The sequence below is a fragment of the Carassius carassius genome, chromosome 1 (genome assembly GCF_963082965.1).
Source record: "Carassius carassius chromosome 1, fCarCar2.1, whole genome shotgun sequence".
NCBI classification, from domain to species: domain Eukaryota; kingdom Metazoa; phylum Chordata; class Actinopteri; order Cypriniformes; family Cyprinidae; genus Carassius; species Carassius carassius.
Window position 1 is genome coordinate 32,006,450 of NC_081755.1, and position 17,883 is coordinate 32,024,332.

Consider the following 17,883-nt stretch of genomic DNA (forward strand, 5'->3'; position numbering starts at 1 on the left):
GTGATCGCAAAATAAATGCACTTACTCGACCGCTGATGTTTGAATAGAGAAACATAGTTTATGGCCATTTGTAATTACTATTGGGGAATTTCACTGATATGTTTACCAGTTTCCATAATATAGACAGAGAGAATGCAAAAGTCTTTGGTATTCATTTATATATATGTCATTTTTTTTTGTATATCGCCCAGCCCTACTATGAAGATTGTAGAGTCACACTGAAGGCATCAAGGGCTATTTGACCAAGAAGGAGAGTGATGGGGTGCTGCGCCAGATGACCTGGCCTCCACAGTCACCGGACCTGAACCCAATCGAGATGGTTTAGGGGTGAGCTGGACCGCAGACTGAAGGCAAAAGGGCCAACAAGTGCTAAGCATCTCTCGGGGAACTCCTTCAAGACTGTTGGAAGACCATTTCAGGTGACTACCTCTTGAAGCTCATCAAGAGAATGCCAAGAGTGTGCAAAGCAGTAATCAAAGCAAAAGGTGGCTACTTTGAAGAACCTAGAATAAGACATATTTTCAGTTGTTTCACACTTTTTTGTTATGTATATAATTCCACATGTGTTAATTCATAGTTTTGATGCCTTCAGTGTGAATCTACAATTTTCATAGTCATGAAAACAAAGAAAACTCTTTGAATGAGGTGTGTCCAAACTTTTGGTCTGTACTGTATATATATATATATATATATATATATATATATATATATATATATATATATACCATTGTTTTAGCCAACAAATCATCTTATTATTATTTTAAACTTTGGTATTATTGTTGTTGTTGTTATTTATTAATAATAGGAAATGCCACAGCCACAGCATAAATGGCTGCCCACTAGGGCTGGGATAAACGATTATTTTTTAAACGATTAATCTAGCAATTATTTTTTCGATGCATCGATTCGATTTTGAATATCTCCCCATTAATTGACTACTAACAATTTATACATGTTGATTTACATATCTGAATGTAAAAAACATGAATTCCTTAACATTGCAATATATGTTTATTGCTCTTAAAATTACAAAATAAAAGACTGACTAAGAATGCATTACTTTGCACTTGTATAGAGATAGCATTCAATAAAACCTTGAAGCCTTGAAAACACATAGCTTACTGAAACAAGCTTACTGAACACATAGGGCCTAGTATACTTGAAAAAAGTTCTTCTTTCAGATGAAAATAACAACAACTTCAACAAATTAAATAAAAAAGGCCACCCAAAATACTTGTTTAGAGCAATTGAAAGAATACAGTAACCAATGTAAACTTGAGGGCTTTAAGCTAATACAGAGAGTGCTTTTCCAAAAAAAAAAAAAAAAATTTAACAGTGGGAGCCAGCAGCCTGTCATGTAGAAAAAAAAATCTCCAAATGATCCACGTGAAACTTTGGCGTTCCGCCCTTTTTCTATCTTGTCTAATGATTTTGGTTAATATTCACGAGGGGGGGGCCAGAGCGCTTGTGTAGTTTGAAGACTGAGTGAAACTGCGCGTGAAACTTTGGTGTTTCGCCCTTTTTCTATCGTGTCTAATGATTTTGGTTAATATGCACAAGGGAGGGAGAGAGCAAGAAGCGCTCGTGTTGTTTGAAGACTGTGAGTGCGCGCGCAGCCGGGGCTCTCTCTCGTACGTGCCCTGTCACTGTCACTCACCGATCAAATAAGGCTTTGACAGCCGCCAAAAAAAAAAGATCAATGCAGAAAAACCCCTGGATTGGTTATATAACGTTGGACAGAATGTTGATCCGACCATCACGTATATTCAGCGCACATAAGGTAAACGTTTTGCAAACGTTTTTTAGAGAAATAAAAACAGGTCGACGAATCGATGCGCATATTTTGCGTCGACGTCATCGATGACCTCGACGCGTTGTCCCAGCCCTACTGCCCACTGCTCTGGGTGTGTGTTCACAGTGTGTGTTCACTGCTGTGTGTGTGCACTTTGGATGCGTTAAATGCAGCATGAATTCTGAGTATGGGTCATACTTGGCTGTATGTCATGTAACTCATAGTTGGGTTAAACCCACACTGATCAAAACTCTTCTAAATGAATTTCATTAAAATCTTTAGTGACTTTCAGACAGTTTTATGTAGTAACTGTTCCATTCTATTGGAACACATTCTATGGCTATTCTGTTTTATGTCTTTCTTTCCTTTCCTTCTCCTTCCTTTGCCTGTACGGTACTAGTACTCATTTTCTGTATTTATGACGACTGCTTTGATATAAACAGGAAATCTGCTGACAGCTGTGCTATTTTTGCAGCAATAGCTTCACACATCAGCTTCAACAGGTCAAGAGCAACACAGCTTGCTCTTAAGACGGTTATAGGTTCTGCTTTGAAGTGAAGAGAAAGCAAATGAAAAATTCGATATATTAAGGGTGCAAACCTTCAAGGACACACAGTGCCTGCTTTTATCTCTGAATCTCAATAATGTTTCTCCAGCTCTAAATGATAATTGTGTTTGGTGACAGGAACTTTAATGCCCCCAGCATCAAACTCATTATCGCCTTTTTACTTCAGGAACAGAACACAATGCACAGAGATGGTTGCCTAGCAGCCACAAAATGAAACTTAGCAGAGCCTTAACAGACAGAGAGGGAAGAGATGAGCAGCAGGCTCACGTTCACACATCTATTTGCACTGACACATATTTACAAGCATGTGTACTTAAAAGATGAAGACACAGCAATAGCATTGAGAACTAATACATGCAGAGGAGGGATAAGATACTATGACAAATGATTAGCTGTGCAGTCTAAAGTTATGAAACTAAAGAATATAAAACTAGTTTCATTAAACAATGTCTATTTACATATTTTTGAGAGTTCAAAAGTCAGCTACTATGACTTATGAATAGTGTACACAGGAACAAGGACAAAGCAACGGTCATGATTAAAAGGCATATTGTAAGGACAACTAGGCCTACAGTTGTTGCTTGTTTCAAGGAATATTTAAATTAGGTAAATGCAAAGTTAATTTTCCCAGGCAAAATCTGTTCGTTTCATGCAATGCAAACTACAGGACTGCAAATTGTCACCATTAACGCCACCAATTATGAAACATCATCTATGTGAGACTTTTTAAACAAAACACTTAAAATTCCTGTCATATATTTGTGATAAATAAATCTATAATAAAGTGGCAAATAAATAAAAAGCACTGGAGCAGTTTACTGTGGTTATGGTTAGCTCCTTACAGCTTCTAGTTACTAACTTGTGTAATTAATGAGACATTTAAAACCCCTGCTAAAACCTGTATTTACAGTTGTTTGAAAGAAACTTTCACTAAGATAACATAATCTTTGTTATTTGGAAGAACCCTCAAGGGTCATATAAAGCAGATATAAATGGAGTAATTATTATGGAGTAAGACTAGATTTATGGTAGGCCTAATTATGGCAAGTTTACAGATTAAAGTTTAGTGTAAGAGTAAAGGATAGGTGCATGTGCACAACATTTTAAAACTTTCTGATCTAATACTTCTTCCTGTAGACTTCTTAATAGAGAGCACAAAGGTTTATGTGTAAAGAATAAATGTGGTGAAGTAGAAGGCTATACACTGGAAATGAAAACTGATATTACTGATCTTAAATTTATGTAATAATGTGCGTGGATTGTTTTTATTTATTTATTTATTTTAACGTAAAATCAGGAAAGATGACTGAATGAACAAAGCAGCTACACAGATACATAAACACAAGCGTCGCACACATAGGCTACAGAGAAGAATGGAAAAAGAGAAAGACAGATGGTTGTTAGCCATTTTCCTTATTAGGGATACATTAGTTGTTCCAATGCATTTGCATAATGTAGATCAAATCAGCCGGGTCCGTTGATTTGCTCTCACCTGATGATCAACTGCCATGCAAATCAAATCTCAGACTGATAGGCTGCTGCACATTACCAATGGCCTCTCTCTGACAGTTTCGCCCCGGTTTATCAATAAACAATAATATATTTAATATGTTATACAGTAGCATGTTGCCGGCCTATAAACGATGTTCCAAACCAAAGAATGAAAATAAAAAGTTCTGAAACTCACTTTGTCCGTCGAATTTCCTGATGATGGTGTCCAGATAGGTGTTTTGGAGCGCGACGTGTCCCCGGCGTACAGGCATTTTCACGCGTGGACAGATTCAAGATCCCTCTTATTCCGGTTTTCTCTCTTATTCAAGGACCGGCGAGCAAGACAAAAGAACACAATCTAAAAGTCGAACGCATTGTGAAGGAAACAAGTGTTTTATAGACCAATAATTAAACAAAAAATGACAAGAGAATGCCAGTAGGATCCTCAAGAAAGTGAAAAGTCGCCGAGTTGAAATGCAAATGAAAAGAAAGAGCGTTTGAATGGAAGCAAAAGTCTTGCGGTTTTGAGACTCGAAACTCTCGCGCCGTCAGATGAAATGGTAACGCACTGACGTACTCGCTGAAATCAGTCGTAACATATTCTGAAACAAAAATAGAAGAACAACCAAAGACGCCCGACACCTCAGAGGCAGCGTGCGGCTCGGCTGATGAAGCTCATTGTGGAGTAGGCTAATGGTACGTTGCGCGTTCACATGGGAGGCAGTGGACACAGCTGTCACTTTTGACAGAAGACAGATGCGCGCTCATGCTCCACTCTCTCTCTCTCTCTCTCTCTCTCTCTCTCTCTCTCGTTTATCGCTCTGAAAGGTATTTCATAGTGGGATACAGTCCACAAACGAGCACAACATTTCCACTAAACACAGAAGTAGAGTAGGCATCCTTTAATTGTCGTCGTAGCATTTATATTTAAGGTATTTAGAAATGTACAGCAATGCTTAGGTGCGTGCGTGTGTGTTTGTGTGACCATGGACCACAGAAAACAATCATAAGGGTCATACATGTGGATAACAAATTTTTGACAACATTTCAGAACCTTAGATTTCAAGGTGACGAGATACAAACAAACACACACACACACACACACACACACACACGTATAGCACTATGGAAATGCATGTAAAATGTACGCAGCTACCATGTGCCATGCGCATGTGTTGTTTATATGATGCGGAAGCAAGTGCATGCAGTGATACTCTTTCCACAATGGTGGCATGCCACAGAATAAAGGATGAGGAGGAGAAGTATTGTTGAATAAAGTAGTTATTTTTGTTTTCTTTGTGCATAAAAAAAGTATTCTCATAGCTTCATAAAATTACGAATGAACCCCTGATGTCTCATGGATTATGGTCTTTACTATGTTTCTGGACCATGATCGTGGTAGGACCCTTGCTGTCTATGGAGGTTCAGAGAGCTCTCAGATTTGATCAAAAATAACTTAATTTGTGTTTTGAAGAAGAAGAAAGGTCTTACGGGTTGGGAAAGACTTGAGGGTGAGTAATTAGTGACAGAAATGTCATTTTTGGGTCAACTATCCCTTTAAGAAATTGTGAAGGAAAACCATTCCAAAAAACTTAATGGCAATGATATAGGCATGATATCAAATGGGTCCAGTAAGTAGATATAGTGGAAAACATAAAGTGAGCCTTAAAGTGAGATAAAAGAAAATTCAAGAGGTTCAAAGATAAAATCCGAACAGATAACATTGCCAACACCTCCCATTTCTGGAAAGACAAATAGGTCTATAAGTGGAAAGAATTCAAATAACATAAAATACATAATTTGCAATTGGATTTCTATAGTTGAATTTATAGGTATGTTTATAACATAATTTTTCTCTTGTTTTACATTCTAAACAAGCCTGCATGCATAAACACAACATGGCAAGTCATTCCACCATAAAATAAATTAATTATGGTTCTCTTTCAATCCCGTGCACACACAAAGTTAAAGAAACATTACTGTGTTATTAATCAACATCACTCACTAGTTTTATATATGGTGATAGTGTATATCTTTTTTTAAACAATTTTTGGTCACTCATTTTTGTGCAATAAATTTAGTTGAGCTTTATGAGCTCACTGAAGTCATATGCACCATTTAATTACTTAGCTTGGCATATGAAGTATGATAGAAACACTGCAATATAAACACTCTTCATCATCCTAAATAACAGCATGATCTCTCTCGCTCGCTCTCTCTCTCTCTCTCTCTCTCTGTCACCTCTCTAGTGGTTTCAGTAAGATCTCAGAATGGAAAATCCCCCGTCGGTGTCTAACCAAATGAGAACACCACTACTGAAGTGTTTTATCTGTCCCACATATTTCCAGTATCCCAAAACTGATTTCTTCCTAACCATATATATACACACTGGAGAGAACAGACTTGGAGAAAAACATATGATCTCACACACATTATTATCCAATGAAAAATCAGTTTGCTTGTAATAACAGCTCCATTTTGACTCACATGAATTATGTTCCACAATTATTGAAATCAAATACATCCAGTAATATTCTTACCCTCTCACCTTTCACACAAAGCTCATTTAAGTGATACCCATTTTTAAGAGGAGATAAATGCTTCACTGCTGGCAACAGCAGTCTTAAGCTGTGTGTGAATGACCCCACAGAAATGTGGTGGTTGTGGAGAGGTCTGACACAATGTGGCCAAGGAGATTGTAATGTGCTTTGCACAGATTCTCTGGGTGCCTGAGTGAAGAGGTGGTGGCGCTGGTGGGTCAGATTGAGGTAAAATAGGAGGAGATGTTTGATTAGAGCCCGAAGAACCTCTGTGACATCTGTCCATAGGCTTCAATGGTGCTGCTGGTGTCTGATGTGCATGGCAGACAAACACTTATCCCTTCACTCTTCATTGATCCTGGGAAATTTGTTTTTATCTTGCTCCCTCACAGACCAGATTCAAGCTGGCATGTTGTAAACAGATGTTTGACGATTATTCGATATCACTTGGATTTATGGAATATTTATAATAGTTCTTTACTGGCATCTATCGTTCCATGAAGAATATTTAGCATCCATGGAATATTTCCATTACACACACACACACACACACACACATATACACATATATATATATATATATATATATATATATATATATATATATATATATATATATATATATATATATATATATATATATATATACACACACACACCACGGTAATGAACCAATCAAAACCAATAAACACATAAAAATATCCTTGGATGGGATCAAAATGTTCAATAACAACAAAGAGTTAACCAGCCAAAAAAAGATTTTAAAAGCTTCTACTCCATGTCTCACCCAGCTCGTTCATTGAGGGGTTCCATTATTCATCAAACAGCTCATTTTTAATCATAAACTGTACGTTAATTTTTCCATCTCATAGTTTTCTCTCTCTGTCAGCATTCATCAAGAGTAGGTGGCCTTCTCTGAAGCCATTTAATTGTAATATTCTTCTTTGATGCAACTAGGAGTATTCGTAGGAGGTACCTTCTCTTCTCACTTTTTATTAAATCTGTCTTTACTCTCAAGATAGCTATTAAAGGGTCTCTGGGTATATTGACTTGAAATGTTTTATTAATGAAACCAAAAACATTTATACAGTAAGGGGCTAGAATTGGGCATTCCTAAAATATATGTGTATGCTTTGCTACTTGTTCTCCACACCCCCTCCAACAGGCACTGGATTGACTTGAATTAAATTTGGCTATGATTTGGGGCATTCGAAAATAATGGTTAGTCACCTTCCAATGGTATTCTCAACGGATTCGACTACATGTTATTCTATATATTTCTACATGTATTTCAGCTCAATTCTCGCCAGATATCACTATCTTGAGCTCCTTGTCCCATCTTAACTTCGTATAATATGTGTTGTCTTTCTTCATGTCTTCCAGAGCCCGTATATACAGCTAATTGGTCTAAGGATCTTGTTACCATTCTGCACATTAATCAGCAAAGTCTCAATAGCTGATGGGGCAGTTTTTAACATTTCCCAATTTGGATGTTAAAAAGGGAAACTTTGAATCTGGAGATACTTATAAAAACCAACCCTATAGGGAGAGCAAATTCAGTGGAAGGTGGTTCAAATATTTTAAGTCAGTCCCCTTCAAATAATTGGTGGACATACTGTAATTGCTGGAAGGACTTTCTACTGAGTTTCTCATGCATATATTATGCTTGGATCCAGAAATAAGAGAAGCTGCCGGATAATTTATTTCTTGGTGCAGTGTTTAACTTGGAACCAGTTAAACATCAAGATGCTACCAGATTATGCGTCACATATTGTTCTAAGTACTCTTTCCAGATATCTAAGATGTTGTTTGCTTTTAACACTTCTTTAAAGTACATCAGTGAGGAGGACAGCATGTAATTATGCCTCTCAGTTGCCCTTGTTCCAGAGTTGCCGTCCAAATGACTCATCCAATATGCCCCAATTTCTTCACATCGGACTCAACTCAAGCCAAGTTCTATCAACTCAATGCCCCCCTCTGTCAATGTCTAGCATTGCTGTGAAATGTTTTAGTGACCTCGAAGCTTGATGTTCTGAAATGACATTTTGTTTCATGAAATTTCAGCTGGAACAAAAACTTTTTTTTTTCTCCATATTTCGCCAGGGACATGTTGTGGAAAGTCATTTCAATGTACACATGGGGTCTGAACCATTAAGTTCAGTTTCTGTCCATTTTTTTAGAACAGCGTTTTTCAAACTGTGGGTCAAAGAAAGTGTGAGAATCTACCCTTTTTACATTTCTGAGTTTGGAATGTGAGAGTAAATTATAGTAATACTAACTTCTAAAGAGGTATTTAGGAGACTATATCAAATAGTATTATTTTATCTTAATTTGCTCTAACAATTGTGTTTCTACAACTTTCATAAATTCTCACTTCTGCCACTAAATGTTGAACATTACGTATATCATACTGCCCTTTTTAGACTTTGAATGAGTGTGTGACTTCACACAGGTACCTAAGAAGATGTCGTTATGTGCTTTAGAGTGAGAGATTTCACTTTTGTTAACCAGATTTCAGGGTGAGAATGTTCTTTGTCTTTGAATTTCATTACACTTGCTCTACCTAGGAGGGATTCATTATCTTGATATCCAGGGCAAAGAAGCCTTATATAGGAGCGAACCTAGTTCTATAGTAACTTCTCTGCCCTGTCAACATACCATGACAAAGTGTGTGTAATTCCCTCTAACTGAGCGTGGGATCCGCACCCTATCAGTGACCCTGTCACACATACCTGTCACTCAAACCTTCTGCCCCCTTGACATGATTACATCCCATGTGACAGAAGATCACTGTCACTTCCTATTTCGTTCAGTTTGAAGTCATTATTAGTCAGAGTGCATCAGCTGCAATGCCTATGTGCTCGTGTTGAGAAGTCCTCTTTTATCCACCTTATTTTTGGCCATTTGTAACTTGAATGTGCTTCCTGTGCCATCTGTTTTGACTTATTTTAGCTATACAAAAACATTTGTGTTTCTTCATATTGTAAACTTTATTACTGTAACAAGTGGTTTGTAGCACAAAAAGTTTAACTGCATTTTACTATTCTTTTAGTTGTCATCCTTCTAATCGGACATCTTGCACATTCACAGAAAATAGCTTACTTCCGAACTGCAAAATAAAGTTGATAAGCTCATACAGTAAACAGAACACACACCACCAAATAATTTTTTTTTATTAGTATCAATATTCTAATAATTGAATATTCTATATGATTGAATATTCATTTTTAGTCACATTAGCCAAATTGCAGCTACATTTTTCATGCAAAAATGTCTACTTTCAATAGTTTGGAGATGGATGAGGGTCACAAAGAAGTCACTTTCAAACCAAGCAGCTTCCTGCTGGTTAGCGCAGTGAATTCATGTTGCAAACTTGAACATGAGCGTAATCTGCATGGGAAACTCCAGAACACACAAATTCCCAAATTACTGGAATTCTGCAAAATGTCATTGATTAATGAAAAATAAGACTGCACCTTAAGACAATATGTCAGATGTTTACTAAATGATTTCAGTGTTTTTTTTTTTTGATTAAAATGTACTATTAATATGTTTTCTACAGGTCAATTAACAATCAACAAGCATTTTAAATCATTTTAACCTGGGTCCATAGAGATGCTTTAGTTAGCTTCTGTGTAAAAACTTTGTGTTTACACATTGAAAGAGAAAAAATGTGCGGTAAAATGTTCATATAGCACCTCTGAAAAAAATCCATCATTCCTTTAAAACCCTCAGAAAGACCTTTCTGTTAGAGTTTCCTTCTGCCATACATTAACACTGACCATTTAGATTCAAAAACTTCCAATCCTGCTCTTTCTCATCTAGTAAGACTGCAATACATTTCAGAATGTATTCTCTACAGTTTGTGCTTGACAAAAACTATATTCCTCGTGCACCCGCTCTGACCGCTAGCTACATCTTGTTCTACTTTCTACTTTCATTTAGCCAACCTTGATTTTTTATGGCACAATCGGCGATAAACTAGTCTAATATCATGTAAAGACTCGTTGCCACAAATAAAGACAGATAAAGAGAGAATCCCAGGGAGAGAAAGACATCAAAACGCAGTTGCTTCTTGCTTATAGTGGCTAATTTAACTGAATATAGTTCCCAGAAACTATATAGACTAGCAGAGAATAAGCAGGGCAAGAAATCACGTTTAATCACAGCATCCAGAAGCATTAGTGATGAACTCTTCAGCTGCATCCAGTCCAGTGTCTGAGAGTGATTACGGCAGATCCTTTCTCTCCGTGGTGGACTCCTTAATGATCTTTGAAAGAAAGTGCATAGGTTAGATAGCATAGGTTCATTGTTCAAACAATGAACAAATTAAAAGATAAATAAAACAAATCTGTAAGGCAGAGATGCCCAAGGCTATAGATGGTTAAATATAAACCAGTTAATGACCTTTCATTTGGCCTGGCATGCCATAGACGTCTGGGAAAGCATATTTCTAATTCATCTTTTTTTTTTTTGCATTGCATTGAAATCTATAGAATCTAAGTGAAATTGGTTTGAAAAAATGATTACGCTTTACAAAATTTGCTAGCATTAGTTAACTGCGGTAGTTAAAGGGACAAATTTTGTCACTAATTACGCACCCTCATGCCGTTCCAAACCCGTAAGACATTCGTTCATCTTCGGAACACAAATGAAGATATTTTTCAATGAAATCCGAGAGCTTTCAGACTCTGCATAGACAGCAACTGATACGTTCAAGGCCCAGAAAGGTAGTAAGGATATTATTAAAATAGTTCATGCCACATCAGTGGTTCAACTGTAATTTTATGAAGCTACAAGAATACTTTTGGTGCCCAAAGAAAACAAAAATTCTGACTTTTTTCACCAATCTTTTCTCTGTCAATCGAAGTTAATGTTAATTTCAACATGTACAAATACAGTATTGAAAATGAATGTTATTATTCATATTATTTAATGGACTAACATGAACTAGCAATGAATAGTTTTTATTTAATATTTTTACTAACTACCATTAATGGGACCTTATTGTAAAGTGTTACTAAAATAATGCAGTTTGGGATGTAACTTTTGGCCCATGGTTTTCAATCAAGTTTGATTTTTGGGCACTTCTGCTTTAATGCAATGGATGAAAGAATGAATTAAATGAATGAGATAATAGATAATTTAATTATTTTGTGAGATAGTTGGAAAAGAAAATGTTGTCATCAGCTGATGATGAAGTAGATGTCTATTCATGTAAACTGGGTGTCAATTATTATTATATATTTTTTTTAAAGGTTGATGAAGAGCGCCTCCTAGTGTTTACCTCTCCATCACGAGTCTCAACGGTTCGCACAACTATGCTCCTCTTCACGTGCGCCTCAGGAGTCAGCTTAGTGTCCAAACTGGTGTCTAACAAAACACACACACACACACACACACACACACACACAGAGAGAGAGAGAGAGAGAGAGAGAGAGAGAGAGAGAGAGAGAGAGAGAGAGAGAGAGAGAGAGAGAGAGAGATTATTAAATAGAGACATTTAATCCAAGCAGAAATCAACAACTGGATGAAGAATCACTCACCTCTAAACTGTAAGTTGGTGAAGTTCTGCACCGGAACAGTGATTCTAGAAGAGGTGGAAGATATTCAATTAATAATATTTGAATAAAAATACTCAAATTATTATGGTTTATGCCATTTCTCTCCTCTCACCTGCTTTCCTCTCCTTCGAGCAGCTTCCTGTAGGTGGCAATTTCAATATCCAGAGCCAGTTTGACATTGAGCAGATCCTGGTACTCCTGCAAGTGTCTGGCCATCTCCTCCTTCAGCATCTGGATCTCATCCTCCAGACGGGCCACAGTGTCCTGGTAACCGGCCGTCTCTATGGCAAATCGCTCCTCCATCTCTCGCAGCTGGCGCTCCAGGGACTCGTTCTTAAAGACAAGAGTGAGAAGTTTGAAATGGTTTTGAGAGGAGGATGACTTTGCTGTCAAGTACTGTAAATTTGTCGTGATGACAAGTTTGGTGAATACTTACAGATCCACGAAGAGATTCCAGGTCACAGGTCAGGCCCTGAATCTGCCGACGATACTCGTTGGCCTCCTGCTTAGCTTGTCTCAGAGCCTCTGCGTTACGGCCGGCTGCATCAGTCAGATCAGCAAACTAATTATTAAAAAAAATGTTATTATATTATATTACAAATACAATTTTGCACATCAAATCTCCTAATAGAGGAAATCCACTAAAGAGAATGCATGTGTCTCTGTGTGTTTCTGTAACCTTCGAGCGATACCACTCCTCAGTCTCCTGCATATTGGAGGTGGCCATGGCCTCAAACTGAGCTCTGATCTCCTTCAGGGCAGTGGTTAAGTCTGGCTTAGACACATCCAGATCCACATGAACCTGCTGGGCGATCAGTTGCTCCTGCATCTGCCTCATCTCCTACACCGAACAAGGAAGAAGGGTGAATGAGAGAGAAGTTTACAGGTGAATATAATTGTGTCTGATTTAATCTGATCAAATAGCCAGGTTAAATGAACAGATTTGATGCCAGTTGGAGTAAAATGAAAGGAGACAGAGATGAAGTGAACAGATGGATGTAGTGTGGAGAGAGTGGGAGGGAGAGCACACCTCCTCATGGACCTTCTTCAGGAAATTGATCTCATCCTGCAGAGCATCAATCTTCCTCTCCAGCTGTACGCGGTTCAGAGCTGCTTCATCCACATCCTGGAATCAAAAGTGAAATTCATGAGAGCGGTATGATAACTTATTCATGATCCATGAATGAGACGGGAATGGAGTGCTCCTCACTTGTCTGAAGGTGTTGAGGTTGTTTTCTGCTTCTTGCCGTAGGGCATTTTCTTCTTGAAATCTGGAGGACAGATAAGAAAACAACAACTGTTTGTATTACTTTTTGATAGAAATTTATAATTTATGTTATTTTTTAAATTGATCAAAAGTGTCGGTAAAGACTTTTATATTATTACAAATAGATTATTTTGTAAATAAATGCTGTTCTTTTGAACTTTCTTTTCATCAAAAGGATCCTGAAAAACAATTCACTGACAAACAACCCCTGTTTCCGCAAAAATATTAAGCAGCACTGTTTTCAACATTGATAAGAAATGTTTCTTGAGCATCAAATCAGCATATTAGAATGATTTCTGAATCGAGTGGCAAAAAGTGGAACATTTCCAGTAAATTATTTCAGAAATTTTGGAAACGCTCCAGGAAGTTTCTGGAAATTTACCAGAAATATTCCACCCCTTTGCAACCCTATTTCTGAAGGATCATGTGACACTGAAGACTGCAGTAATGATGCTGAACATTCTTTTTGAATGCTGAATACTTTTTCATCACAGGAATACATTACATTAAATGTATTAACATGTTATTATCATTTAACATCAGCATTTCAAATTAAAATTTTTACTTTTAAAGTTTTCGATTGAATAAATGCAGCATTAGAGACTGCATTATACAAGTATTTATATTATACATATACATATTTATATTAATATATTTTTATACAGGTAGGACATGTCTATAGTGGTTATAGTCCTGACTCCCCATAATCCCCATAATTTTAAAAATACATGATCTGTGAATTTCCCCTGCCCTCAAAGTGTATCATAAATAGTAATTTTATGATAAATCGGTTTTGACAGTCATATTGAAAGGCTCACAGTGGAGGTGAACCATGATGGTGAGATGAGACCTGCATCAGGGAGCTGGACAGGGTTCAATGGCTCTCTCACACACACACACACACACCCACACACACACACACTGCAGCTACTGCTCTTTGCCACGGTGTGGAGTAGATGCACTGCCTTTCATTCACACCCTTCTAAACAGAGAAGCTACACCTAATATACATCAATATCAGCCATTCAAAACAAACAGTGTCTAGTTTGAGCATGCAAATGTACATCAGAAATAATAACTTTGAATTTGGATTCACAGCTTAGTCCTAATGCAACTCTACTTTTTATTGCTGACTTGGCTTTCATGGCTTCTGATTTCAGTTTTATTTCACAAAATATTACTAATGTTTCAACAGGGAATTAAATTCAAATTAGACATTTGTATTGTATAAAATAAAGTGTAGTGATTAAAAAAATTATGCATTTTCCTGTTGTTTTGATTGAAGAGACTCTTATAAATGTTTTTGCTTTGTATCTTGAATAAAATTTGCTCTCTGAATGATCTGGTATGGGAAACACGCCAGTTGCTACTGATTCCAGTCAGTGTAAAGGTATGAAGGTTCGGAATTAGGCTAAAATTGTGGTTCTTCTCTAACAAAAGGACATCTGAACTGGGAGTGTTCAGCCTTTGTGGAAGCTGCACACCGAGCTATTGTGCCCCTCCCTGCCCCCATACCACTCCGAGAATCAAAAGAGAGGCAGCATGGGATCAAGTGAGAGTAAGAAATGGGGAGCCTCTCATTGAAAACAAAGTTGGGGTGCTATAAATTCACATGGTAACATTGAAGTTGTAGCAATAGTACTGATGTGGAAAAATGCCAGAGGTGTTGCAGTTCTTAAGAGGTTCTTACCCATATGAAAGCTGTTCTTAAGGGGCAGGAAGGCATTGCTCTCCTGTTGCTCTTAGCATTGTTCTTGTTGGTGTGTTCTGGAATGTATAAGATACTTCGCCTCTAGCCAGGCACATCTACTCATTCACAAGTACACACTTTTGTACGCTGTATTTCACTTTGACACGTTGTTTATAGTGATTCTAAGTTTGTGTTGCCAGTTGTCACGACACCAATAAACCAAGATGGTTTTGGTTTCTCACTGGGTTCCTTTTCATTTTTGAAAGTAAACTGATAAATGATCGCACTGGCTTGAATGCAGTGCAAGTCACTTTAAATAGACGTGTCTGCCAATTGTATAAATGTAAATGTAAAGTCCGCAGAAGTTACTTTATAGGTCAAAGTTTATACAATTTTGAATTAAACAAACATTTAGTTGACTATATTAAATCACACCGTCTTGCTCTATATGTTCTTCTTGTGCAGACTAAATTAAAAACAAGATAGATGCAAAAATAGCAAAAACTAATGCAAAACAAATGTAAACTTTTATTCATTTGTACCATGTTTAAATTGTACAAATATTTAATCAACTCAATTATAAAATAGATCTATATTACTTTATCTTCATTTTTGTCTTATATTCTATCTATCTATCTATCCTTATAATTACAAAATATCTGCAAGATACATTCAAAACATTTTGTGAAAAATATAAATCTATAATCTTTCATTCTACATTTTTTATATTTGGTTAAATCTATTTTTATATATTATAATATATATTATATAAACTTTGAAGTGCTGCGAACCTGAACCCTAGTCTGAAACAGGTTTTAGACAAAAAGATGCAAGATTCAATTTTAATATTATATTATATTATAATTTTTAATTAATTAATTATTTATTAATTTGATTTTATTCATAAAATTTCCACCTGGCTCAAAACTCTGGGAGGGCACTTTAAACGGGAACACAGATCTGTCCTTACCTCTGTTTAAGAGTGGCCAGGTCTGAGGCCAGGTTGTCTCTTTCTATCTCCAGTCTGGCTTTGCCAGCGTTGAGGCCGTCCACCTGCCTGCGGAGCTCCCTCAGCTCCTCCTGGTAGATGTCCCCCAGACGACTGGGCTCCTTCCCTCTCAGCTGGTTCAGTTCTGCCACCAGCATCTTGTTCTGCTGCTCCAGGAAGCGCACTTTCTCGATGTAGCTGGCGAAGCGGTCGTTCAGCCCCATCATCTCCACCTTCTCATTGGTGCGCGTCTCCCGGTACTGGGCCTTCAGCAGGGAGTCCGCAGAGAAGTCCAGCCGCTCCCCGCCCAGAGACAGGCGCGAGGTGGACAGGGTGATGGGGCTGGAGGTCAGGTGGCGCGGGCTGCTGTGGAGGGACAGGCGGCCTGTGCTGTGGCGGCTGGTGACCCCCACGGACGGGGAGCCGCCCGAAGTCCCGAAACGCTTTCGGTAGGATGAGAAAGCTCGCTGGGGCTCCATGCCAGAGGAAAATGAGATCTAGTGTGGGTGAACTTTGGGTTTTTATAGAGAAGGCGGGGGAGAGAGGGGGGGGGGGTCCAATGGGGAGGGCAAAGGCCAGGGGGTGTGTATGTGAGCCCAGAATTGTTTGTGCTTGTCCACCAGTCTCCTGACTGCCTCTTTTCACTCTATTCTGTCTGTGACTCTGGTGTGGGGTGGACACAGTCAGTCAGAGAAAATCCTATTCATGCCACTGCTGGATCACATACACACAGAGACAGACTGTAATGGCACTGATATCTGACTGTTCTGTCTCACCCCATGAAAAAGTGCTGCTTTCTACCTTTTTTTAAGTTAATTTGGAGTTCCTCTGCTACTTGGTCAGAGTTTTTCCTGTCGTTCCAAGAGGGATTTTAATGATGTCAGGGAACAGTGGGGTGATTACGTAACTCTTCGTTATAAAAGGAGTCTGCTGCTCTCTTTTGTGCTGATCTGGGAACATCACACATGCTTTTCAGCACCACTGATTCATATCTGTTTACCAGAAAAATCAAGTAACCAGACGATCTGACTCATTTATCTTTGTACAACTCACTCTGGTTAACTACTAAAGGAATAGTTCACTCAAAATGAATTTGAAGTCATCATTTAATCACCTTGATATCACAAAAAAGTAGATAGTTTGAAAAATGCCTGAGCTGCTCAAAAATAATAAAAGCACTCAAAGTCAGTGTCGTTTTGTTAAATAAAACTATTAAAAATCATTCTTGTAAATTGAAATAAGATTATATATATATATATATATATATTATATATAGATTATATATAGATTTAAATATGTATACAAATGTTTAAGTAAAACTACAAGTAAAACTGAAATAAAAATGAATTTAATCTAAATAGAACAATTTAAGAATTTTAGAAATTTAAGCTAAAAAAGGATAAATTACATAAAATTACTAAAGCTAACAAAAGCTATTTCAAATAATTAATAAATACTATAAATAATACTAAAATAACACTGGTCAAAGCATCATGAAAGTAGACAATATGTCTCATCTGCTGTATTCCAAGTCATCATTCAATGACTGAAATCTGAGTCAATATTTACTGAAAATCTTGCCTTAAAAAGATTATTTGACAGATTTTATTTGAAATGATCTACTGTATGGAAGTGTAGCGCAGATATTTTGCTAATACATTTATAAAATGAGTATAATTATATTATAGTTATACTACATACTGCTGAAGTGCAAGAGATAAAGGACAGCTGGTTTTGATAAATGGTTTGGCTCATGCCCCAACAGCAGTCTACAAAGTAGTAGAGGAGTCGATCAAGGCCAGAGAGACACTGGGGCACTAGACTTACAGCCAGACAGAAAACAACACAACACACCCACCAATCAGATCTGTAGGAGATGAACAGCTGACTGCAGGATTGTGATGATGGACGGTCAGATCCAGTGTGAATGCAGGCTGAGTAGAAAAAGTGGGGAAGATATTAGAAGTTAATTTATGGGGGATA

At 37.4% G+C, this 17,883-nt stretch overlaps 2 protein-coding genes across 2 annotated transcripts in view; both read right to left on the minus strand.

Moving 5' to 3' along the window:
- Positions 1-4,561, minus strand: part of LOC132145366 (potassium voltage-gated channel subfamily H member 6-like) — a 37,493-nt gene extending 32,932 nt beyond the window's left edge. The window contains exon 1 of the mRNA XM_059556329.1: positions 4,048-4,561. Within this exon, the coding sequence (XP_059412312.1) occupies positions 4,048-4,123 (76 nt within the window). The 5' untranslated portion in view covers positions 4,124-4,561. The remainder of the gene's footprint in view (positions 1-4,047) is intronic.
- A 4,990-nt stretch (positions 4,562-9,551) lies between these two features.
- LOC132145389 (glial fibrillary acidic protein) lies at positions 9,552-16,403 on the minus strand. The gene is made up of 9 exons (XM_059556389.1): positions 15,883-16,403; positions 13,166-13,226; positions 12,986-13,081; positions 12,635-12,796; positions 12,392-12,517; positions 12,068-12,288; positions 11,938-11,981; positions 11,679-11,764; positions 9,552-10,661 (listed from the first exon to the last, which is right to left on the minus strand). The coding sequence occupies exons 1-9, from the start codon at positions 16,377-16,379 to the stop codon at positions 10,620-10,622; spliced, it is 1,335 nt and encodes a 444-aa protein (XP_059412372.1). The 5' UTR covers positions 16,380-16,403; the 3' UTR covers positions 9,552-10,619.
- Positions 16,404-17,883: the final 1,480 nt, after the last annotated feature.